The sequence below is a fragment of the Aquila chrysaetos genome, chromosome 9 (assembly GCF_900496995.4).
Source record: "Aquila chrysaetos chrysaetos chromosome 9, bAquChr1.4, whole genome shotgun sequence".
Taxonomy (NCBI): domain Eukaryota; kingdom Metazoa; phylum Chordata; class Aves; order Accipitriformes; family Accipitridae; genus Aquila; species Aquila chrysaetos.
Window position 1 is genome coordinate 4,834,578 of NC_044012.1, and position 27,493 is coordinate 4,862,070.

Here is a 27,493-nt window from a genome sequence, read left to right on the forward strand (position 1 = left end):
ATTGCTTGACAAAGTAACTCATTGCTTTCCCATTGAATGCAAAGATCCTATGTTTTAACCACAAATACACGTTTGTGGCTCCATATGTTTATCAAAGTGTGGATGCTAAATTTCAAACTAGTCCTCGATCAGATTTAAAAGCATTCTGGATCAAAGGGTAAAATAAGGGAGTTGTTACATTTCATGTCAGTCAAATGTGAAAACTTCGGAAACTCTGTTATAGACTGTATGGATAAGGGGAAGTTTAGACTAATTTCCAGACATAATAAAGAGAAATATTTCATTTTTAAAAGGTACTAGATCACATATATATGCTTCCTGCTCAGCGTGAGGTCAACGCCATTTATCTTTCCCTATATACCCATCATTCCTGTTAATGTCAGAGAGAGTTTGGGCATGATCGGGGAGAAGAAAACAGTGTCATGGCTGCTAGTAAGTAACCACAAAACTAAATTTAAGAGGGACCTGAGTTCAGGTATCACACCACAGTATCCCCTGTAGTCAGTCAGTTTTAAAGGTCTTGTATTAGAATACAATATCAATGAAAAACTCAGTGCAAGAAATAGAAAAACACAGGAAGATTAATTGAATTAGAAGCTGACTGTATGACATTAGAGGTTCCCGAGTGTTTCACATTTCATAAAAATGCACTAAGCAATAAATAACAAAACTAGCATTTGAAAACAGAAGTTCAGCAGTGGGAGCAGTGGAGACCCCAAACAACTGATTTTTTGTGGACCGTTCAGTACCAGACTGATGCCATCCTTTCTGCAGTAAGGATGACTCATGAGCAAGTGGCTATCCTCTGACTTAGTTGAAGCTTTCTGTAACATCCCATTGACAGTGCTAGAATAATAAAGTCAGAGTGCTTGTCCTTGAAACAATCCTGAAATAATCTTTGTTACTCAGTAGGATAAAATGCTTGTAATGATCCAATATATGAGCTGGGAAAGCTCAAAATTTATATAATCTTGCCTCCAAATACCAACATTTACATCCGGCTTCTTCTGAAAACAAACACTTTGCTGGCCTTCCTCAAGAAACACATTGGTAATTTCTAACATCTTACAAAAAGATTTTAAAAGCAACATGACACAAACCTGTATTAAGTCATTCTGTGTAAGTTTTCCTCTGAACTAAAAACTATACATTTCTTTTGACAGTTCCTCTTAATAAATATTGAAAAATGTATTAGAATATAGGACTTAGACCAGTGGACTCCAATACATATTTTTATCTTCTGCATGTATTAAAGAAGCACCACCGGGGTTTTGCACCTCGCACCACTCAGAGCACAATACTAGCGTAAGCCTCAACACAAGGTGCAGGTCTGGTGTGTTTCCAAAAGAAGTGAGAAGCAAAGCCGAGTGATGGCTAAACAACTCGTAAGAGCTGAAGATAAGTAAGTGTTGACCAAGGGGAGAGCAATAGCCAGGAAAGACAAACCTGTCCAAAGTTTCAGTGTAGGAATACCTTGAATTTAATCCAATGGGAAGAAATATGTGGGTAGAACACTGGTAGCATGGTACAAGTACCTAGTAGTAGAGATAATGGCTTCATTTACAATGAACAGGAGGTACAATGCATTTGTGCTGCAGAAAAGCTGGAACAGGTGTTAAGACTGAGGGATATAGTATGCAAGAAGCAAATCAGCTTGTAGTTTACTAATAGAGGAAGATCTGAAAGGCTTGGACATTGCAAGAGTATGTGGAGCAAGCAGAAAAGATGACAGTATTGGGTTGATTGACAGGAGGATGGGTGGGTTGCCTATATTGACAGAAAAGGGGTAAGATGCAAAGATTATTTCTGAATTGGCAGTGAGGCATCCAGGAGGACAGAAAGGTTTTGATATAAAACTTCATTAAGAGAGAGGTCAGGATAGAGATGGAGCTGTCAGCATATGCACAGTTGGAAGCTAAAGGAGCAGACAAGGGGTGCAGAGACAGAAGGAGGTGGAGATAGCCCAGGGGAAATCCCACAGGAAGGAGATTCATTGGAAGACATGCTGACAGGACAGCCAGAAACAAGACAATTAGAAAGAGTTGGATTCATGAAAGATGAGGAAACTGAGATTTCCTTATCAAAGTACGATGGACAATGTCAAAAATAGCATCCTTCTCTTAGGGTGAACTAGAATTTTCTTCTATTTTACTAGCACTCTTGTAAAGTCAACCTTTTCCTTAGCCAGGTGGTTGGGAACATCACATGTGACATTTACATTGTGATATAATGAACCACCCTAAACTTTGTCAAGCTTTTTAAAACTAAACACATTTCTACATGCCTACTCAGAACAAAAACTTTCAGTGATGTGAAAACAATTACAGTACATTTCTAAAGTGCCAATATGAGGCACAGTAATTGAAAGCACCATTTAAATAACAATAATATGGATATGAAACATGTACCCATGGTTTATAACAACATGATGTGCTCTATACCATTAACTTTTAATTAACTCCAATTTTGCCACAATTAAACTCAATTAGAGCAGAATGTCTGACATTGCAATTAGCTGTATATAAACACCCCAGTTGGTGTCACATTGAATTAATGTCTCCTGATGGTGGACTCTCTTTCCAAGGATAATGGATTTACCACCATCAGACTGTTAATTGGACCTGGCACCTCATGTGTTGTATGTATTTAAGACATAACACCAGAACTTAGTTTCCTGAACAACTGTGCTTGTCAGAGCTACACAGATTTCAAATGCAACTAGCCAAATTCTTTACTGCACTGTAAATTCTGTAATCATTCCCATATAGAAAAGCTCTTAACAATCTGAACATCCCATTTTTTACATCAGAAATTTTACATTCACTTCTCTACTCACTTGCTTGTCAACAATTAAAATTATTATAGAGCAAAAAATACCATAACATATGTAGAAAATCATGTCTATTAGTAAGCACTACATTTAATGCAATAAATCATTGCTTGTTAGCAGAGTTTATTTTGAATTATCTATTTCTTCTGTGCTTTTTCATATTAGAAGTTCAATCTTGTGAACAGTCCTACTGAAATTATTGGGGTTTGACTTAATATAAGACAGTCTCAATGAGTAGCAGTTAGACAATGACTAGTCTTAGTTCAGTATCAGAATGTTGATGCAATTATGCTACCCCAAATATAGATATTAAGACAACACCACCTATTGCTTCATTGCCAACCTCACCACTGTTGAGCAATGCGTGCATGACTTAAACCACTTGGCATTAGTCACAGAGTAAGTCAGCATTTACTGCTAGCAAGTGCACTAGTATCCAACTTTAAGCAGAAAATATGTGAGATTAAGGTGACAGTTAGCATAAGTAAAGAAAGAAAATTCATCCTAACACCTTTAAGAAAATGGTTATTTAAATCCTCTGAATTCCCTAACAACTGTTCGAAAAAAGTTACAACCAAATCTAACACAACAGACAAGTGAAACAGAAATACTGGCTTCACAAGGAAAAAATGAGCATTTACATCCCTGCATATTTAACCCTAAAAAAGCTGTAGAAAAAAAAATTACACAAAGTCATATAAAATACAGAAAATTGGAAGATAATCTAGCACATCTTTTAAAGAGCTAAATCTTGGTTTAAGAGATTTTTTAGTATTTAAAAAATCTAACACTGAGTCAAAGCGATGGGCAGTAGAGTTACTTAAATACTAAGTGCTTTGGGGGTTTTGTGATATATTTCAGCTCCAATTTGTAAAGAACGTCTGGCTTCCTTTCCTACCATCGTAATTCCTCCATTTCACTCCTGTTTAGGATAAAGCAAGTAGCCTGTGCAGAAGCTGGTAAATTTTCCATGCTACTCACATAGGAAAAGTTTTTTGTTATGAAAAGGAAAACATTCTCATTAATAAGAAGCTTTAATAAGTCTAGCTTAAAATGATGCTTATAAGCTTCATGCGTATGTCCTAGAGTTCTTTGTGAAAAGATAAAAGAAAATTGACTTTGTGGATATGACTTACCATAATTATATGCTTCTCAAAAGTTTTGGGATTCAGAGCAGAATGCATAATTGCTTCAAATCATACCTTTTACATTTGTCATAAAATACCATAATTTATGGTGCTGAATAGCAAAAATTAAAACTGAGTAGCTAATATCAGCACATTAGCTTCTCACATAATCCGAATGACAGTATCAACAGGAGCAAAGGATCCTTCAACATAGGTGCAGCTTTGAGTCACTACTGATGCTACGTGAGGAGTAGCATCGACTAAATCACTAAAACTACTTCTTTGGGGATTAGAATGCGCTCTTGAAGTTTGCAGGGTAAGGTGATTAAAATGTGCATATCTTGCAAGAGCTGCTGAGATCAGAAGGTCAGGTTCTGTGGTCATTTCCAATAACATTGGACAATCACTTATACGGACTGAAAACGGAGGAAATAGAATAAACGATGAAAATGTGTTCAGAAAGACATTAATGAATATTCTAACAAAGCCCAGAACAAAACGTAATGAAGGAAGAAGGGAGGAAACCTTATAATAGGGTAGAAAATACTGACAGTATTAGGAATAAAGCTGCTCATAAAATTCTTGGCATTTTATCTGTAATTGGGGAAGGTTCTGGTTAAGTCTCAAATGCACATGTGTATGTCTGAAGTATGCCCTGAGACTGCTACAGCAAAGCATACACTGCAAATATTAATTGCAATTGAATATACAATGCTCACACTGTCATTTTAAATACTTTGAGCAGAATCTATTGGAAAAAAAATCACTATATGCTACTGATGGCATTTATTTGTAATTATTTTCACTGAATCGCATCTTCAGTATTTTCAAAAATCAACGGCATTTCCTCTGTAAGCTGAAAAACTGAAAAAAATACATCACATCTTTTTTGCTTACTAATTGTTACTATTCTAAGAGTTTGATTTACGAACAGGAAAAAAGGTGATTGAAAACAGTTTTTATTCACAATACAAACCTTTGTCAAAAGCCTGTAATCTCACTGCTATACTTTGGGGAGATGCCTTGAAGCCTTTCTAAGAGATACAATTTTGCCTTTAATTGCAACTTTAATTCAGAATTCAACTAATCAATTCAGTAATCCCACTCACTAGAATTTAGGGGACAACTTGCTTTTCATATTTCGTCTTGGGTAGATCAGCCAAGAGTTGACATGGGAAATTATTTATGTGCTTGCATCTACAAGTTCAAAGCATGTGGTAGAGGTTGTAAGCACAGCATTGATCAAAGCTACCAATAAACAAATGGAGTGAAATTAAATGCATACCCTCAATTCATTTAAAGCATTTTCTTTAATAAATACATTGCAAATAGGTTTAACAGGGACTGAATATCGGTATCATTAGATGACTTAATACCTTAAAATTAATAGTAAATGTTAATTTTGCGATTTAAAATCTGACAAAATGCAGTGTATTTTTCAAATTGATGTATTGTTAATATATTAAAGGTTACAAACACAGTTAGTCTCCTACTTCTGTACTGCCACATATGTGTTCTGCAAAGCTGAATGACAAGCAAATTACATGTTTGGAGAATCAGTTTGCTGGCTCTTAAAGCCCATAAACATAGCAGATTGTGCTTTAATTTGCTGGTTTCATGTACAGCAGATCCACGATTCAATAAGGTCAGTGTCATTAGATATACCCTGCAGAGCATAGCAAACACACAGCACACATTTTCCCATCCCAAGATTTGAACTTAGAAACACTTTAGGCCTGACAAGCACCAAAATTGCTGGTTTTTCTCCAAGTCTCTCTTGGAAGCTCTAGATTTCTGACTGAGACAAAGATTGCAGCCCTCTCTGAGGAAAACTGCAGTTGCTGGGAATAAGACCTTCAGACCTGCGAATCCCAAGACTGTTGAATGAAACTCGGGCTCTCTGTATACAGTGGGGGATAACTGTCACACTGACCATGGGGAAACTAGAAGCTCATATGAAATTGTTAGCCAGTAGGGTATTCTTCCATATCAAAGGTTTTCTTTCCTCTTTAGAGGGGAAAATGTAAAATACAGTAAAGTTGCAAAGCATTTAGGGAATAAATGTTATTTTTAGAACAATTTCTTTACTCTTTTTTTGTCCTTTCCACTAGGTTTCCCTAGCAGCAAGGAAAAAAAAAAAAAAAAAAAAAGGAAGTTTTTTTACAAATTGTTTTCAATAACAAGAAAAATTGGTAGTTTAAAACTGTCATGATTTTCCTCCCTCTTAGTAATTTCTAAGTAGTAAATCATAATCCTGTTATGATTACTCTATTAAATCTTCTAAAACTAACAGAAATATAACAGCAGTACATTGCTTTATTTGTTCCCATCCACAAATAAAATCTGTAATCTCTATTCATATCACCTGTGTATTATGTACACACAATACATTTAAGAAATACATATAATAACAGAGCCTTAAATAGATAATAGGTATTTTCAATGCACTGCATTCAGATATCTGAATTACTATTACGTAAAATAAATATTAAGAATAATGTCAGAGCAGAGTTTGGGAAGAATTCTGCAAAGATGAACTATCTCTATTTTGCAAATTTAAACTGCAAGTACAACTGCATAGCAGGGTGCATTATAACACATGTGCAAATGACGAAAATGAGAAGAAATTATAATTACTATTTCTCCAAGCCTCTCATGCACGTAACCATTTCAGATAGAGGTTTTCTGGCTCCATGCCACCTTCTCCGGTATTTTACCCCTGTGCTTTCCCACTCAGAAGCCTTCAGTCCCAACTGGATTGTTTTATGATCCTCTACATCTTAGTGTTGGACTTCAGGAGAGATGGAAGCAGAACATTTACCAGCCCCTGTTCCTGCTGCCAGCAGCCTAACAAGTTTAGACAAGATATGACAGAAATGCTCTCAGACAAAAAATGTCCTTATAGGGTAACTTCAAAAGGATCAGGATTACAGTTAACGTACCTGCCCTTACAAACTTTTAGTCACACACCTGCACAATGAGTTTTGCCAGTAGCCATGAGACCTGTTCTATCCTCTAAAGAAAAATTACAAACAGAGCACCTCAAAATAAAAAGATCCATCATGTGAGTCTAAACATATGGTGTTTTACATGAACTGATAGAAACAAAATATCTGTTGAAAAATCTTAAACTAAAGTCACATCTCTTGTTAATGAGCTACTAGAAAATAAAAATAAATCAAGACATTCACATAAATATAGCTTCATTTTAAGGAATGAGTCTAATTAAGAAATAATTAGTAATGACCTGAATAAACCAGGACAAATACAGCAAGACTTTTATCATTAACATGTTAACAAAATAATGCCAAGAAAAATTTCCATAATATTAGAAGTCTCTTCACACAACACTCTCTAAATATTTATAACTGTAGTCCCCTACACGTCTCTCACTCATTTGCTATCATGCATTGAAAAAGATCTAAAGAAGGAAAAATGCAAACCCAGAAGAATCACCGGTTTCCATTAATGTCTTCGCCACAAAAGACTAATAAAGGCAAAAACAGAGATTCTCGCAGCTCTGCTTGCAAAGTGTAGCGTTACCAACTCTTACATTTTTATGAGTTTCATTACAGTTCGTGGTTTTCTTGAAGTTCCACCTATCCAGTCCTGTCATATTTTCATTTTAAAGAGATAAATATATAACTGCCAAAAAGAACTCGAAAGTTCAGATGATGTGGATCAAAAAAAGCCCAGAAGCCAGATTAAAAGGAACTTAATGCATCACTCAAACTCTCATGCAAGTTTTGGGGCTCTGACATATTCTAAATTCTTGGGACAGGTAACATTTCAGATGGTGAGAGTAGGATGCCTAAGGTTCAGCGTGACTGAAGTCTCCACAAATAACTTGGAAATATTGTAATTAAGAAATAATGACAGTGCACTAGCAATTTCATGCTGTCAAGTATGGAAACAGGATTTCCATCTGACTGCAATAGAAGCGAGATTTGAGTGGAACAAAGTAGTTGTATATAAACATTAGGATATGCTAAGGTTTATGATATCATACAGTTATGTTTATGCACTGACACATACTCTTGGACATATTTGTAGTTATTTAATCATAGTATAGCAGAAAAGCAACCTGTACGCACACATATATGCAACAGACTGAAGAGCAGCTGTATTATTTTGAAGTGAATTGGTATATGAATTAGTCTTTTATTGTCGGTAAATGTTATCAGTCAGAACTATATCACAAAACATGCATTTTCTTACATTGTATTTCTTATAAACACTACAGAGTTCACCTATGATACAAGAGGAAAATGGATTCTATTTATGCTCATGCAGCATCAGTCAATTTGTTAACTTAGGGCTAGCTGCAGGGCCAAATTATGCTGCTAGCTATACCCATGGCCCACTACTCAAGAACAGGTAATTGCCATCAACGTGGTAACAGAGAGACAGTTGATATATTTCAGGGTCGGGGGGAGACGACCCACAAAGGGTTCTTATTTCATTTCCACAGATCAAAATATAAGATGTTACTATCACCCACCCACAACCGGTCATCTGCCTCATCTGTGGGCCTGAGAAATAGGTGAATCCTGCAGTGGACTTTAAATATAGCAGTCAAAAAGAGTTGAAGATGACACCAGCAAGTGGATCCTGGACTCCATTTTTTATTTTTTTTTTTTAATTTTCTTTTTACAGCACACAGTTATTTTTGTATCATTTCAATAATGGAGACTTCATGGTCCATACTGCCATTTTTCCTCAAAGTCTCTTACAGACATGGAAAAAATACATAACAAAGAACATGCCATAGTAGGGGCCCAATGAAACAATTGCATCATATTTACGGCTCCTAAAGAAAGAGCAGATGCAGAAAGATTGGATTTTGAAAGTAACCTAACTGCACATTCAACTGGACCATGATATTTAAATAATGAGATTCGTTGAAGCCTAATTCCCTCTAATGATGTTAGAGAAACATGCATAATGGAACATAGAATGCACAGACTGGATCATTGAAGCATGCTTATTTCTTAATTTTATACAAATTCTTTTCACACATTTTGCAAAAATATCATGCCACTCCACGTTAATTAAAACTTACTTTTGCATAAAAATTACAAACCTGTTTAGTATTTTTGCCACAAACACAGGCATATACAGCTTTAAAATTATGGCCCATTATCCTACAATAATTTTACAGAGATCAAGTATTAAAACCACAGTTCTGAAGTGATAGAACTAATTCTTATATCAGGTGTCCTATGATAGAGCTCCCTTTTTGAGGCTGAGCATTTTTGAGCGGACCACAAATCCAGTGTTGACAGAATTAAGTATTAGAATTATTTGTAATAAACTAAATGCTAGGAATTTCCAGCCAATCACATACTACTTAAATTAATATCCATAATTTGATGGAAGAGAGATACAGTCTAAAAAGCATTAAAATGGAAACAAAACTCAATTTTCCACCAGAATTTCTTAGCATCACATATTAACTATCTAGGCTGTTTCACAAAACTTGAAGAAAAGGTAGGGTCATGTAGTAAGTAATCCAAAGTCAAGGGTTTCCAGAACACAGGTTTCTAAAGGGATTTACTTATGAACACTGAGGATTAGAATGGATAAAGCAGTACAGCTTTTGCAAAGACAGTGGAAGGGTTCCATACAATAACGAAAAAAATTTATGCTTAGATGATGGTTATGCATACCCTTAGCAAAACTATTTATAAAGAGCATAAAACAGGTCAGTATGTCTGAATAAGGAAATGCAGAGAGTGTAGTAAAAGTGTAAGTGAATGACATAAAACATCAAGACAGACAGGGGGAGCAGAAAGGTTATGGAATGAAGTTAAAAGCACAAGGGAAAAAACGAAGCAAGAAGGTGGAAAATGAAAAGAAGATTGCAGGAGAGGATAAGACAGGTAATATGATTTTCTTCAGGTACATAAAGAACAAGAGGTCAGAAAGGAGATGGCAGGTCCTCTAACTGCAGACAGGAAATTATTGACAAAAAAAATATAATTAATTCATTGCCTTCGTTCTCAAAAAAAAAAAAAGTTATTATTACGGACCTTACCTCAGTTTTCATTAATAAAAAAAGAAGCTATAGATCGTTATGGACCCGCATTTCCAAGATGAAGAAATAGCTGTAGAAATCAAGGTTTTTCCAGCAATTAGAACATTAAGATTCTGAATTTTGACCAAATATCTAAATAAGACAGACTTCTTTCTTTATTGGAAGGAACAAGAGATATGGAGATTTGACCAACCAAATTTCAAAAATTTCTGTATTATATTCTGACTGTTACTAATGGACTAGGAAAAGCTTAAAGTAGTGCTGCAAAATAACAAGTAAGGCCAGACCTTCAAGACTTTGAGTTGAGCCACAAGAAAAGCACTCTACTTCAATAATACACACTGCAAGATTTTTACATGCTTAGCGAAGGATCAAGAAGCTCAGAACTTGTGTACTTTTTCCAGAAAAAAAAACAAACCAATCAAAAAATATATACCTAATAAGAGGCAAAATAGGACCATCCTTGCCATTCATAAAGACAAAATTGGTAGTTTCTACTTAATCTGTGGTTAGTTGGCAGAATGCCAATGTATCAAAATGGGTTCAAGAACAGTTTTTGAGCAGAAAAAGATTTCCTAACCAAGTTGTTTGACTTGCACCAACCAAAAAACCTCCGATGTTCCCATCTTTCCTCTAAACTTCTAAGCTGCACCTTTGCATACATAAGCATAATCAGGCACATCTGAGGACACAGCAGGCAAAAAATGTGACAAATCGTACAGAAATGGGATACGCAAAGTAACGGTAGTAGAGACATAAGCTGTAGGACCTCACCTAGTCTTTCCCTCCCCTCCATTCAGACCTGACATGCCCTTGCTAGAGGCGCGACACATCCCAGTCTCTGTGAAACTGCTGTCATGTCCATCACTGCATAAAGCTTGGAACAATTACAAACGTTTGCAAGGCAAGACTCTTCCTTTTCACTGTAGGAAAACATAAGGGCTGGGGAAAGGGCAAAGTGTCTTCCTAGGTATTTATGCTGCACCTAGAACAGTGAGCCTTCAGCAAGATATTTTGAGGGTTGCTATAATACAAATAGACAAGGAAAGTAAACAAACTGATCATCCTGAAGAGTGAAGAAGTATCATGATGACATTTAAATGCCTTAAAATGCAATTAATATGTAATAGCAAAAGTAGTTTCACAGACTATTAACATAATATGACAAAAATGTTATTAGTCTCCTCTTGTTTTACTGAACACATCATTATTCTTTCCAGGAGTGGTGTTTGATTAGAAAATAATAATAATAAAAAACAAACAAACAAAACAACCTTGAAACCAAATTTTGTGCTATTTGTTACTGTCTCAGTAAACTCCAATTTTTCTTTATTTCTTACTGCTGTGCATTTCCACCTCCCACTCTTCAATGAGAAAATACTAATTTTGCCTGGTGTTTGGAGTCTGCATTATTTTTAGCATGGAAATCCAAGCCCACTACCTTGTCTTGACAGTTATAGGTTATAAACAAATCTTTGCTGATTTTTCCCTTTAATGAAACTTCACTCTGTTCCTCCTACAAATGACACAACAGTGCTGTTGAACAGCAGGAATGTCAAAGCCATGCAAGCAGTTAGATCTAAGAATAAAGCATATGCCCTCCAACAAAACTAACTGTTGACTTTTGTATGCTTTTCACATAAATGATATGAGGATGCTAGTGGATTCTGAAATGAATCACAGTACCCTGCTGGTATCTCATAACATTAAGATCTACAGTATGTATTGAATAGACTATTTACAGTAAAAATGAACAAGAGATGGTAAATTAGAGAGTTTATATAAAATAGATATCTTGTTCCCCCAAGACAGAATGGGAGAATATACATAAAAATAACATGAATTTTAACTTCATTTCCTGTCAGGTTTTCTTTTTATCCCATAAACCAACCTTGGGGGAGAGAGAGAGATTTTCCAGGAGCTGGAAATCCCATTTATATCCCAGCTGTGCAAGCAATTATTTAAATCGTACTTTTAAGAAATGTGACTCTACATAAAATTTGTATGCTCAAATATTTGATTTATGCACACAGTTACGGTGACGACCTTGGTTTTGACCTTGGTAAACAATCAATGCCAAAAAGTTCCCCACGAATTCAGGAGTCTGCCCATACGGATTTCATCGAAGGATCTAGACCTTTGCTTCTGCTGGGTTTGTGCCTGTTGTCGCATTTCTGCTTCCAGGTTTGACAAAATATCTGTTAATACTTAATCTTGCCATTTCCTAATCTCATTTAAAAAATATTAAATAAATCCAAATTATCTTTTAAGAAACAAAACCTGTTTTTCTCCAATTTATGGCATCCTAAAAAAAAAAAATGCCTTCTATGTCTAAATCCATTTGTTACAGAACAGGAAGCAACAATATTTTGAGTAATCCATCACTCTTAGTTTTTAGAAAAAAAGTGGGTTTTTTAGGTTGACAGATTCATTTACTTCCCTCTTTCCCCACACAAGTAAAAGCAGTGCTAGCTAAGTCGTGAACAATCACGTCAGAACCAAAGTTTGGTACCAAACCGGTATTGACAGAGCAAAGAACCAGTTCCCATAGGATTCAGAGTCCTCTGTAGCATAATGCTATTTTATCAACAGAATGCTTTATTGGAGATTACAGACACCAACAGTTGCTTGTTAATGAGAGACAGAGACACATACAGAGCCTCATATCAAGCACCTTAAATTCATTCAAGGCATCTCAGCCAGGCTACACTGAGAAGTTGCACTGGAATAAAGGCGTTGCTGAGGGATGAGATTTGTATAACCAATGGAGCTCTCTATCAGTAACAGAACTTGCGTGGTCACATGCACACTACGTCAACCTAACACACCATCAACGGTAGTGAAACTTCACTGCTCCAAAGCTTTTGGCCGCAGTGAAAGTTTCGGAAAGGAGTGTAATGACAGAGTAACGTTAACCCCAGAGCAGACTATCTGAACTTCCTGCAGTTTGCATCTTCAAGACTTGTTGAAGTAGAAGAGATTCAGATATAAAAGTAGAGTTGATTTCTTCTTCCTATATGAAAATGCCAATATTGGAATAATACCAGTATAAATGAGTTCTGATGCTAAGCCTGATGCTGTGCTAACATAGGTTTATAGAAATTATAGTCTGTGACTATTATACAAACAGGAGTGCAACTGCTGAGACATAAGTCTCAGTGCTAGGTTAAGATTATAATGCCTACCTCAGGATATGGAGCAGCCTGCAGTTCCTTCACATGCAGCTATGACAGAGAGAATTCAATTTTTTTTTCAAGAGGCTGCCCATGGTTTTTTGAGATGCTACCTATAGCAATTCATTATTTTTAGCATTCACAGTGATGAATTTTCCTCTCTTCCATAGGCATTACCATCAGCTTGCTTACTGAACAGTCCATGTAGGGATAGCTAAATTTCAAGTAATGCTGCCAGGCAACAACCTAATGGCACTTTCTCAGTCAGAGTTCATTTCTCTCTCTGTAGTCAAAATATGAAATTAATTCAAAACAGTCCTCTCTGAATTTACCTGGTGCCCCAACACATGAACACATTAATGAATATGTATGTAAACATATAAATATAAAGCAAAAAAACATAGAAAATATCTCATGCATCCTCTACATATACATGTGTAACGCAAGCTACAGAGATCTTTTTCACTGCCAGAATTTTCAGCTGTATGTCAGTTGATCTAACTACAGCACATTTATATCAGTAAGTTTCTAGCTCATTAATAATCATATGCAATAGCTGCACAATAACTTTTTTTTCTCCCTCAGTGATATTTTTTTCCTTTTCTCCTTGCTAAATAATCAGAATTCCTCCCTGAAATTTCGTACTCTGCCATTATTCCAAGCTTTTTTGATGTAACAGTCACAGTTTGGAAGCAGCAGTATTTTAACAGGTTTTCTCTGTGTATTACTGATGCTTTAATTAAATCAAGCACATTATAATGAAATTTGCATCTCTACAAGACCAAACCCCTACTTCCCATGGAAGGCTGAGTGCCACCTTTTTTTCAGGGTATTAGTGGGAGATGACGGAGGTCTGACATTCCCCATCAACAGGTTTCAGCTCAAGACAGAGCAGATCACTTACACTTCAGACAATTCTGCCAGTTCAGATAACCAAGATTAAATTACAGTTTAGACCAGTCTTGAAGTTAGAAGCATGTTCGTGTTTTATCCTTCTCAAAGAGAAGCAGGCTTCTGTGTGCTGCCTATATATCTCCACACTGCATATTGCAGACATTCAAGATCAGAGTATGATAAATCATTCTGAAAAGGATGTGGCTGCACTAAAATGGACTTACACAGAAGACAAATTCATTCTTCTGTACAGGATAAATTACAGCTGTTCACTTCTAGTTTTTTGCTACAGTAATACTTTCAGTACCTGCAAAAACGCGTTCAAGTACTTAAAAATCTCTCACAAAATACTCCTTGGCACATGACCAAGCTAGGTTCCCCCATGATTGTGAAGCATTTCCATTATTTGTTCCATATTAAACACAGAAATAGAATCCATTAGGACTCCAGCATCACCCTAAATGTTTGGCTCAGTCACAGAAACAACAGTCTCATGTAACCTAAACTGAAGCAGTTCACAGTAGGATTTGGTTGCTGTTGATTGGTCTGAGTTCTTTAGCCTGTTCTCAGTCTACTTGTTATCCAACATATAGAAACAATACTACACAGAGCAAATACTCCCAATTTGCTTTTCAGTCCTGTTAACGTAAGTTTTCTAAATATCTCAGTCTGTTACTACCAGTTGCAAGGCATCCTTTCACAGAAGTGTGATCTGTCATTATAAAAAAAGCTGAAAGCTGATTTCACACCTCTGCTTGTTAAGTATTTTCTAAAGCAAATTAAGCTCTTTACTTAAAAAATAATTAAAACTAACTCTTCATTAACAGTTCAAATTGCCTAGGTAAATTTGGTCACAGCTCTAATTTGCACACTGTCGCTGAATAGTTTTATCAAGCTTCTTCATTTCATGCTTGCAAAGGATCACTTTCTGATTATTTCTCTCCCACATGTATTTACACTTGGCATGAATGAAATGGCAGTTATGAAATAGCCCATCAACAATGGCAACATCCTTTAAAATCTTGAGACCCAACTGGAAGCCCCCCCATTGACGGGTTGGCACTTTGCCACTGATGCTTCAGAGGTTACAGAACTGGATTTTACTGCTGCAGGGATTACATGCAGTGGTAAGTGATGGGAAACAAGTTTATACAACTTCAGGTTTTGTCCTGTACCTAAGGAATGCCTAACCAAAATCTCATGCATTAACTGTAAAAAGTTAATGGATAATTGTTCCCATTTCTTCTGAGCCTACCTAGCTTTGAGCAAAGAACAAAACAGAGTTCTAACTGAGCAATTTTTGTCATCTTGGTCATGGTAATCAACATATGCAACTCTTCCTGCTTTCAGTTGCATGAAAGCATTCTGCCTATGAATACATTATCTATGTAAACGTGAGGTTTTGAAAATGAGCTCAGTGTTTTTAATTAACAGATTACCCCATAACCACCGTTTCTCAGCCAGTCTTCGCTGGCCCTCTATTTGAACCTTTGTTTCCCAATTCACTAGTCTTTTATCAACACTTGGCACAACGACTTCCAGCTTCATTGGAATCAAATCCTTTAGTTCTGTTATTGCAGGTCTTTTTAGAAGCACTTGATTGTTTTGCTAAAAGATATAACTGAAAAGTCACTAATAATTCTGCTCTGCTGGAATCAGAAAAGACTAAGAATCTGAAGTGAACTCAGAATTGCAGAGATTAGCAGCAATTTTTGGATGGTGGGTACCTCACTGATTTGGACTAGAAAATCCATCTTAAGTCTCCCCACCAAGTTCCTTCATCTGTTTTTACACATCTGCACTTTTCAATACTAAATAAATAAATGATTTGCCATTGTCTGGAATTTCCAACTAGTCTTATTTATTCAAATCTTGAGAGAAAACAAAAAGCATTATTTTTGAGAGTGTATTTGTACAACTGAACACCTTGTGCTCCCACTAAACAGGGGCTCTAGGCTACCTGCTTATCTCACCAACCCAGAAGCAATTCAATTATATGCCCATATTCTGCTTAAGCCCCTTCTTCAGAGCATCATTTAGTAGTTTCATCAACAGGCTGTAGCAAGCCCCAAAATGAAACCATTCAGTGTAAATCCACTGGTTTACTCTGACCCAGGGAATTCCTATCAGGTTGCTCTTCATCAAACCTCTTCAGAAGAAAAAAGGAATTACTACACACTCTTCTAAAACAGTCTGTCTTTGCTGGGCTTAATAACATCCTTACATCCTCTTGCTCTTCTTCATAAACAGCTTTCACTTAAAATCAAAGCTGACTGACATTCTCTGACCTTTAAGGAGGCACCCCACAAAGTTACAGGTACAAACACACCAGAAGTGTCTACCTTTTCCCATTGGCAAACATGATTTCATTAGCATAGTTCCAAACACATTAGAAAAAAAATAATTACTAATGGCTAATTTCAGTGTAGTGGCTTTTGGACTTTTGCTGTCTTACCTAGCCTCCTCTGGCACAGTTTCATTTTCTCACTAGAAACCATCATATTTTCAAATGTGTGTAGGTGATGAGGTCAGAATTACTATGGCAATTAATCACCCCGACATTAATATTTTGGTGGAATTTCACATACTTGGCCATTTTGGAACAATTTAATGGATTTCATAAAAAATAAACTCATAAATCAATCAGATAAATAAGTCTGTTTCAGGGGGATTGGCTATCATTAATGTAGCTGCCTTACATTCCTCTTGCCAGCTTGAGTTTCTTTTGCTAACAAACAAAATCTAAACTCATTTGAAAACACAACTGACATGCAAATGGGCTGCACCAAATAGACTGGCAGGCCCTGACCCTCAGATTGATTTTTTTTTTCATTCTCTCATAAATATTTTCTATCTTTTACTAAAAATAAAATATTTAAAAATAAACAGTAGAAAGAGGAGATTAACTCAGACAATCGAAAGTTGTCTGAGAAGAATTCAGTACTCCTCTAATTTAATCATGTTTCTCTTGTAATGAATATACAGAAAAACTCCTGCAGGTTTTTCACTATTCCTCCAGGAGAAAGAGGGTGGCAAAAAGCAAAATTTCAAACATTCAATGAAAGAAACGTCAACAAATTTTTATAATAGGTTAAATATTCTTAGCTAATTTAAAACATTTTGAGGTACACGGATAGTAAAATCTGCAAAGTTCTATGAAACACTGTGATCACTAAAGCTCTATTTTGTGCCCTATTAACATTTTTTTAATTCTCATCCCTTGAGTATATATGCACTAAGCATCGGAAATAAATCAGTGCTTATGCACAGCAGCCCGCTGTGTAGCTGGAAGGATTCAAACAGATTTCATCTTTTTTCCTTGCTCCACCACTGATTATATACTTGATAGTATGATGGCTTGCAAAGAACTTGTATTTTTTCATGGAGATCTATTCTTTCCTTGTTTGCCCTTTGCATTGAACTTTTTCTTACAGAACATCAATACTGGGTAGGGGGGCTCAAACAGAAAAACAGAAAACAAAAACACTTTTGAGAGAAATTTAAGGGTCTTTCAGGTAATTCATCTTTCGGTGTACCAAGGAAATCAGGGAGAAAATCCTGCTGCCTTCCTGACACCATGATACATCTTTATTGGAAAACAATGGGCTGGATTCAAAGACAGACTAATCAAGTTGAGGGTTCTCCTACAGAACTTTTCAACTACATTTTGCACAACAGGATGCCAGCGAGCATGCTGAGCAGAGTGCTATATAACAGGTTAGAAAGCACTACAGCCTATTAGGATATACATTCACATTGCTCTGGATAATCTACTACACTGCACTATTTGTATGTAACTTGCATTGCTTCAAAAAGCTCCTCTAGGGAAATGTTTTCATCTTAAATTAAGTGTATACTTTTGCCAGATCAGATAGGAGGGCCATTTGCGGTTTGCTGCATTAGGCTGAAAAGACTACTATGGTTTTTCAGTTAAAAAAAAAAAAAAAAAAAAAAAATTAAAAAAAAATCAAGGTTTATACTGAACACATTAAGGTAGAAAACCACTGATAAAATAAGAAACAGCTGGTAAATGAAGACAAGGAACAGTGTTAAAAAGAGTAACTGCAATGTTTTTCTTTAAGAAGGATATCACAAATGTCTACCATAATGTAACTACCATAAATCCTATGCGAATGGTTAACATACACTGCACCGTAGACCCGGATGAGAAATAGATGTTTAAGTGTTGAAAACCAACATATGGTAAGTTTTAACGGTGCTGTTTGAGCAAGTATGACTAGTCATCTAACTGCCAAACTCTTCCAGAGGAGGAGAGAAACAGCACTGAAAGTACAAGCATGAATTACTACAAAGCAGAAGACAAAACGAAGAGGTCAGGGATGGAAGTCAGAACTGTCACCAGAGCCTGTGCCCCACATGGGCTGGAGTATCGCACGCTCCCTGTTGCATGAGGATACAGAGGTTAGTCCCCCATGCTGTGGTAGAAGTGACAACATGCAAATGTACTAACCATTTAGCATTTTGAATTCTGCTGCTCATCTGTGTTGAAGTGGCCAGACACAATTTATCTGACTGCACATTTCAAGAGCTAGATAGAAAACATGAATTGACAGGTCCTGTATTTATACTGTGCATTTCAGGACATTGTGGTGCAGTTACTTTGCAGATTTCAGAGATCATTTGTTAGAATTTCAGTGGTGAGAAACATAACACTTATTGAAAAGGAAAGGAACCTTCAGTAAAATCTTTGTAGGAGACATACCTCTGACAGAGATGTATCTGCTAACATTTTCATATTAACAGAATCTTCTTTATTTCTATTAAAAGATATCCATTACTAAAAATGGAGTTGAATAGTATATCCCATTGACAGCTTGACAATAAAAAAGAAAAAGTATAACCACGTAGTACCTTAGTGGCAACTTCCTGAAAAGATCTCCTTTTGTCCAAACATAATTTTGTATTCACAAATCAAATGCACACACAATGTTCAGACAGTATTTCTACTAAAGATAAATGACAAATTACATGCAGAAAGCAGAGTAGAGTTCCGACTGCATGTAAAAATAAACCATTTACCATTTCCAAAGGACAAACGCTTCTTCTGGAAATTTTATAGGACAGTAGCCGCAATTTAGTCTTCAATAACTGCAGCCCTTTCAAAAGCAAATACACATTCAAAAAATATATATTACAAACATAGAGGCAGAGATCCTATTGCTATGAGTACTCACTTCATAATTGGCAATTGCTTCTCTATCAAGGGTTCGGGTCACGGAGACTTCCCCACTGATCTCATTGATTCTAAAAATTCCTTTTGGGTCTTGATCTACTCCCTTACCAGAGAGTCGAAACTTTGCTCCCTCTGTCCCTTCACGGCTGATGACCTGCATGGCAGAAAACAAGAAGTTACAGGTCATATTATAAAAACTTCTAAAATCATTCTATTTCGATCTTTTACCTAATTTCGTGGTATGTTCCCTGCCAATAATACATAACTATAAAATATGGTTCGTGGTGATATATAACTGTAAAATATGGTTTCAATCATTCAGAAAACTCTGTGTGATTCTTGTGTAAAACCCTGGAAAACCTACTCATGTCCTTAGACAGTTCCTATCTTATCTTTACTGTCTTCTATTTCACTACTTAAAGTTTCTATTATTCCATTGCTACTGTATTCGCTCTATGTCTAGAATTTGACATTTTATTTAATTCTGTATCTTTTTTCAGTTAAATTGATAAAACAGCTACAAACTTACAAAAAAAAAAAAAAGAAAGAAAAAAGACATATTCCATTGAATAGCATAAAGCATACTTATTTCACAACAACCCTTACAATACCCGATAGCCATCACACATTACTTTCCGATTAGTCAGTCCTTTTTATTAGTCATCATAAAGTCATTACAAAATAGACTACTTTCAGGTTGTTTTTTTCCCCCCATTCCCTTCTACAGTCCTCCTTTCCCAGGATTTTAAACCAAGGGAAAAATCTCCTCATGAAAACATCTGGATATCCTGCCCAGAACTCTGCTTAGTCACACTGTTGGAATTCCTCCACTTTCCAAATTTATATTTATATATACACACATGTGTGTATGGAAACTCCTTGTTACTATCGCTACCTTATTTCCCCATAAGAAAAAAATCCCTAAAAATCCAATTTCAAGGCTGTCTCACATTAGTGACAGTAGCATATGTAAACTTGCAGAGCTACACAATGTTTGTTATAAGCTACATGCTTTGCAAATTTGTATTTGTACACCAGAATCTGGAAGGATTATAAATTAATCTTGCCCTTTAAGGCTGATAATCTTGCCAAACCATTCCTTCCCTCTGCTGTTTCATGTTCTTTTGTTTCAAGCAATTTTATATCGTTAATATTTCCGCAGAAACATTAAGTCAAATATTTATATGCTGGTCTGAATTACAGCTCAGGAAGAGGAAGGGAAAAAGTGGCCTTAGAAATCTGGACCTGTTCCCATTTTGGGATAATAAATATGCAGGGTGTTTAATAATGTCCCTGAGGAAATACATGTTTGTTGCTCTGTTGCTGTGGGTTCAGCAACGCTGGTTTGCAGATTACTGGGCAGTGAGATTTTGACTAAACTCCATAATCGTTATTCTTTTATTTTAATTGAGAAAAAATTGCCACAAGTTATGAAATAGGAAATCAGCATTTTGAGAGATAAAGTTTCAATTCTCAAACCCTTTGGGGAAGGGAGAAATTTCAAAGTAAAAACCTGTTTCAGCTATTTTTTCTTCCTCCTTCCGAGTCAGAAACCCTAATGGATGAAGTTTTCTTCTCATGTATTTTTGAGTATGTCATGCCAAAACACAGAGGCAGGCAATAGTGCAGGTGACAAAAGGGCAAAGTAACTTTGTAACTTCAGGTTTTGTGATGAAACTGAAACTTAATGGTTCCTACTGAAAAGTTACCTGCTGTTCAATTCATTTTTTGACCAATCTCTGGTATTTATTACATCAAGCCTAAAAATATGTGTTTTTTTTTAACATAAAGCTATGCTTACAATTTTGCAATGTCATGACCATTGCTCACTTTTGTAGGGAAAAGATGAGTTGACCATCTTCTGCCCTAATTTCTGAGACTTATTACAAGATAAGTGCACCTTCCCATCCAATATAAGAACAGTGGTTTGAAAGGCCTGAAGTCAGCCACAGGCCAGCATAAAAATCTGATTCAGAGATGTCTACACAACAGCCATCTCCACCATAGCCATCAAACATTACCTAACCATTTATGACAAATTTAAGATGTACTATAGGTGCAATGCCCTAGTTGTAAGAAGCCACAGAAAGAAAGCAAAACAAATCATGGGCTGCACAAGGGAATTTATCAGAAAAATATACAGATCTTTCTCCACACTAGATGGAAAGGGAGGAGTGTAATAATAATAGTAATAAGGGACCCTGCAAACCTGACTGGAGGGAAAATTTCATCTCAACTCCAAATCTGGCAAAGATCTTAACCTTGAGTTTGATGGCAAGACATCCCAAAGTGGTACCGGAAAGATTTGTACTCCTTGGAGCTACGACACATCTCATATCTCATCCCCAATTTAGCTGTAAACCATTCTTCAGCATATAATGTATAGGACCAACAGAGTTACCAGACAGCAGAGTTTTTTTCTAAATGACTGAATGTGCCCATTCAGCTTTTTTAAAGCTTCAGGAAGCAGTCACATTCACGGTGCAAGTATGTGCAGACCCTTCTCTCCCATCTATTTATCCATCTATGCATCTAGTTATTGCACAGCGACTTATGCTTGATCTAGTAAGAAGCAGCACAGGTTAGAGATGCTCCACATACCATTGCATCATTTGTTCAAGAACAAGGGTGGTCACCCAAAAAGCAATTTTCCGAAGTACTGTTCTTTAAAATGTTTAATTAGCCACAAGAGGGAGCTACAGACTCCCAGGAATGTAAGGAAGTCCATTAACATCTCCTAATTAAGATGCTTATATAATGGCTGCATAGTTCAAAGAAAGTGCATTTCCTAGTTCACACTAAGCTCAATACAATGAAAAGTTTAATAAAAATCAGGCTTAATTTGCCATATGGTTTGGTGCTTCGAACAAGAGCAAGGAAGAAAGAACAGGAGGGTTGTCTGACATCTCCTCTGGCAAAACTGCTATTCTGAATACTGTCATAAACACAGCACTGTTCATATGAAAATTTCCTAGCTTACAATGTATTTATACAACTAAGCTTTCCCAATTTACTGGCTGAGAAAAAACAAGGCCAGATTATTTCTGCTGGAATGTTTACTTTGGGATGCCGTTTTTACATTTCTGAAATACGTAAATTATTTTCCCACAGTTCCTACTACCTGAAGACCAGACAGAAACACTTATTTCCATAATTTGTTCATGGCTTTAGGAACTTCAGTGCAGGTTCTAATACTGAAAATATCTGCTTTATATGACAGCGGCTGTGTTGCATATAAAGACTCTTCATTCTAAGGAAACGGTCCAGTTAAGGTAGCACAGGCAGACTCAAGCCCCTACCTCCTGAGAATATGGATAAAGCAGGCATACTTTATCTGGCCTCCCAATTTCTACATCTTTTCCCTTGTTCTGATCTCACAATTCAGAAGGGCCTTGACATTGTATGGGCAGATAGCATAGACAAAATAGATGCCAGCTGAGCATCCCACAATAATATAGACTCTTGAAGGCTATTTTCTCACCCAGAACCCAAAGGACAATATTAGGTATACACTTAGACATTACTCACTTCCCCACAACTGTAACACTTTCGCATGTCAAGGGTACATCAGAGAATAAATGTGTTGAAAACTGAAGTGATCCATACTAGCCTTGTCAGGACCACATATCTAGCACCCAAGACAAACCAGTATTTTTTTTTTTTCTTTTTCAAAAGACAGAGACTGTACAATTCTTCTCAACTAAGACACACTTTCAAGAAAACAGAATGTTACTTAGCTGACAGGATCTGCTTTTTGCTGAACCATGGCCAAAACATATTTACCAAGTGCTAATTTTTCAGCTGACATTATGTATCCCTTCCAGCTAAACTCATTTGGGCAATGTGATCCCCCTGTTGTTACGGGTTTATCGCAAAAGTGAATCAGTGTTCTCAAGAGAAGAAGAAAAATAGAAGTACAGAAAAACCACGCTACCCCCAGAGAGAGACTTTACAGTTCTGCAACCCCAGCAAATCTGTCCTTAACAGCACCATCCTAGTTTAAGTTTATCAGTTTCATTCTTTAAGAAGTATTTGCCCCAACCGCTTGCATAATTTCTTAGTTCTTGATACTATCTGAATTAGAGATGCATCATAGTAGTTTCACTTTTTAATTAGAAAACAAATCCCTCCCTCAAACAGGAATATTTGGTTCATACCCCAGTACTTTTCATTTCAGAGCATTACACTGTCTCTCGTCTTTTTTTTTTTGGGGGGGGGGGGGGGGGGGGTTGTTTTTGGTGTTTCCTCCCTCTCCTAGGAAGCAAATTTATCCCTGGAATATTTAGAGGTGAACTATTTTTTCCTTTAATCACTATGCTCCACAAAAGCAAAACAATGGTTTAGGCCCATTGTTTAGATACCATATAAATATTTAAACAGACACTTCCTGTCCTGCCATACTGAAAATCATTCTTTACAGTCAGAGGCTCCATCTGCTCTGTACTGACTCAAATAATCTTTCAACCAAAACAAATGCAAAACATTCCCATCATTATTCAAAAGCACTAACCAAGAGAAACTGTTACATTACTATAAGCTAAACATACAAAAACTGTGCTTAGAAAGCAATTTATATAATTTGCTGAGTTTAATAACTTATTAAATCTATTGGTTCTCAATACCTCTATCTTCATTAATTAAATACTAGATGAACTAGTTAAGCAAAGGAACCAAATTCTGCTCCTTGACAAAGGGAGACATGTTGGCCAAATCTGACCTTTGCTTTCTCTCTGACTAGGACTTCAGAAGTCATTCAATATATGGGTGATAGCCAAGAACATCCAGGTGATTTATTCACATAAGTAATGGTAACAGTCACTTAGAGAAGCTTTATAATGTCTATGTCCTTTGTTCATGATAATTAGGGATAAAACCAACATGCTATATATGACAGTATATATTTTAGGTAACAATTTTTTTCTTGTTCACATAGTGAGCCTTGCTATTAGCTTCATTATATTACTGTATTGGCTCTGTGTGGCAAGGTTTTGGTAGCAGGGGGGTTACAGGGGTGGCTTCTGTGAGAAACTGCTGGAAGTTTCCCCTGTGTCTGACAGAGCCAATACCAACGGGCTCCGAGACGGACCCACCGCCGGCCAAGGCCAAGCCAATCAGCGATAGTGGTAACGCCTCTGTGATAACATTTTTAAGGAGGAAAAAAGTTGCGGGAGAGACAGAAACGGCAGCCAGAGAGAGGAGTGAGAACATGTAAGAGAAACAACTCTGCAGACACCAACGTCAGTGAAGGAGGAGGGGGAGGAGATGCGCTGGAGCAGGTTCCCCTGCAGCCCGTGGTGATGAAGACCCTGGTGAGGCAGGCTGTCCCCCTGCAGTCCATGGAGGTCCACGGTGGAGCAGATCTCCACCTGCAGCCCGGGGAGGACCCCACAGTGGAGCAGGTGGGTGTCCAAAGGAGGCAGTGACCCCGTGGGAAGGCTGCGCTGGAGCAGGCTCCCGGCAGAACCTGCAGCCCCATGGAGAGAGGAGCCCACGCTGGAGCAGGTTTTCTGGCAGGACTTGTGACCCCGTGGGGGACCCACGCTGGAGCAGTGTGCTCCTGAAGGACTGCAGCCCGTGGAAGGGACCCACGCTGGAGCAGTTCGTGAAGAACTGCAGCCCGTGGGAAGGACCCACGTTGGAGAAGTTCATGGAGGACTGTCTCCTGTGGGTGGGACCCCACACTGGAGCAGGGGAAGAGTGTGGCGAGTCCTGCCCCTGAGGAGGATGAAGCAGCAGAAATAACGTGTGATGAACTGACCGTAAACCCCATTCCCCGTCCCCCTGCGCTGCTGGGGGGGGTAGGTAGAGAATCCGGGAGTGAAGTTGTGCCCGGGAAGAAGGGAGGGGTGGAGGGAAGGTGTTCTGAGATTTGGTTTTATTTCTCATTACCCTTCTCTGGTTGATTGGTAATAAATTGAGTTAATTCTCCCCAAGCTGAGTCTGTTTTGCCCATGACAGTAATTGGTGAGTGATCTCTCCCTGTCCTTATCTCCACTCACAAGCCCTTCGTTATATTTTTTCTCCCCTGTCCAGCTGAGGAGGGGGGAGTGATAGAACGGCTTTGGTGGGCACCTGGCGTCCAGCCAGGGTCAACCCACCACACACCTGGACAAATGCCCATTCAGTATGTTATCCAAAACACAAGCTAAGTTAATATAGTCAAGTATGAACAATATTTGCAAAATTGAAGTAAACAACAGAACAAAACCTCAGCAATTAAAGATGCTTATGCAATACAATAATGCAGGCAATATCACGGTCCTAAATTTCAGAATATTTCCAGATCAGTTTTCAATCTCCAGTCTATGTATGAGGTTTTCAAAGCTGTATAAATCTCCTAGACCATGTGCTTTCACTGCAAAGCTTAAACCAGCTAGTCAATCAATCACTCAAATTCTAATATTTGTGCTTTCACCGGAACAGCACTCCAGAAACCACAAGCACAGAATGAAAAGGGGTATGTGCCCAGCAATAGGAATATACAACACTGACCCAACCTCCTCTGACAGCTGAGGTAAAGGAACACAAAGTCAAGGTGAAGAGTTTGGTTTCTGGGCAAACCAAAGCTGGAGAAAACTATATTTAGTACAGCAGACATTGCTTCTGGGTCATCAATTACAAATATTTTGCTTGATGTTATTGACAGTCCTTGTAAGAATACACATGTATATATTTCCCAGAGAAAGAAGAATGTATGCGGACAACAGACTTAACTCAGCAAAGAAAGCCATAATTCAGTTATTTTAAACTTTAAAAATCTATTTTCTATGTTAGATCCCCAAGATTCAGTTTTAACTGGGTGATACACATGACTGGAAAATGTTTGAATTTTGCACTTTTGACGTACACACTAAGAACTCAGTGGCCACTGGGCAAAACTACTATTACAGGATTAGCCATTACTTCTTATTTGCATTGGTTGTCTTAAGACTTATGAATTACAGAAAAACATTCCTCAAACAGGAACACATGTATTATTACAATAGTGCATCTGTAAACTGAAGCCTTTTTAATAGCTGTATAAAATTTTTGAAGTATTGAGTACTGGGTCTACTAATATCTTGAATGTGGAAACTTTTATGCCAGCTGTCAGAGATGTAACATGAGAATGAAAAAAATCAGGAGCTGAAAATAAATTAATTATGAAAATGAAAAATCATACACTGATATTCTCAAGAGGGGGTTTTTTTTAGCATCTTAACTGTGAGCTTTGTCATGGAAAACATTTCAGTAAGTGTCAAATTCAGGAACAACATCGTGAGAATTAAAGCACATAGTTTTAGCATATTTTTGATGCACGTTTGCAAGGCTGATTGGGGGCTGCAAATGGTACAAATGTTCCTTGCCTGAAGCAATCCAAACAAAACTGCATGAATACTCTTATCAGGTATCATATTCAGAACTTTACATACTTGAAGGAAATAGAACTCGTATTGCTTGAAACGCAGATGGTATATTTAAGTATTTTGTTGGACTGGGGCTCTGCTTCCTATAGAAGTTACTATACCAGCCATTACACCAGTGCAAATACAATGTTTTAGTAATTATAATAAAAACAACTCTAAATCTGAAAATTGCCAAGGTTAATAAATTCCATAGACAAATATTGCAACAAAAGATCTTTATGTATAAAAATGACACAATATATTAAAACCCGGTGAGGTTGTTTCACCACCAGTGCTCATTTTTTGAGGTCTTTTTAGAATAATCAACGCAAATAGGATATTTGATATTCGACAACAACAACAACAAAATCTTCTCAACATAATGGCTTTTTATCACAATTATGCATAAACTCTTACAAAATTCAGATCAGCTTTGTAGTAGAATGCACAGGTGTCCAAATGAAACAAAATGAATTTATGCATGTGGAAGCCCCGTGCACCAGTGGATCCCTTCAGTCTGAGGTTCATTATCTTAGCTGCACACGGATGCAACAATTCCCCTTGAAGAATCAGTTGCAGCACCGGGGCCTGCAGGCTTCATCTACAATTGCACCAAATTTGAGGATTTAACCAATATAAATAGTGAACAGTGAGCCTTTGCTCATAGATCAAAGTAATGCAATGAACACATCAAGATGTGCATTACCTTTTGTAACAGGAAATCCTTCAGCTTCCTTTTACTCGTGATTTATTAAGAGCAAGAAGATTCATTACAAATATTTTTCACTTCCCCTTTTCCTAAGTAATAGTTGATTTCCCATATATACCTGCAAACTCTGGATTCAGTACACAG

General features: G+C 37.0%; 1 protein-coding gene across 2 annotated transcripts in view; it reads right to left on the reverse strand.

Annotated features, from left to right (window-relative positions):
- CDH13 (cadherin 13) overlaps positions 1-27,493 on the reverse strand; it is a 517,159-nt gene that overhangs the window by 255,473 nt on the left and 234,193 nt on the right. For both annotated transcript variants that reach the window (XM_030026184.2, XM_030026183.2), the window contains exon 5: positions 19,257-19,409. In XM_030026184.2, the coding sequence (XP_029882044.1) occupies positions 19,257-19,409 (153 nt within the window). The remainder of the gene's footprint in view (positions 1-19,256; positions 19,410-27,493) is intronic.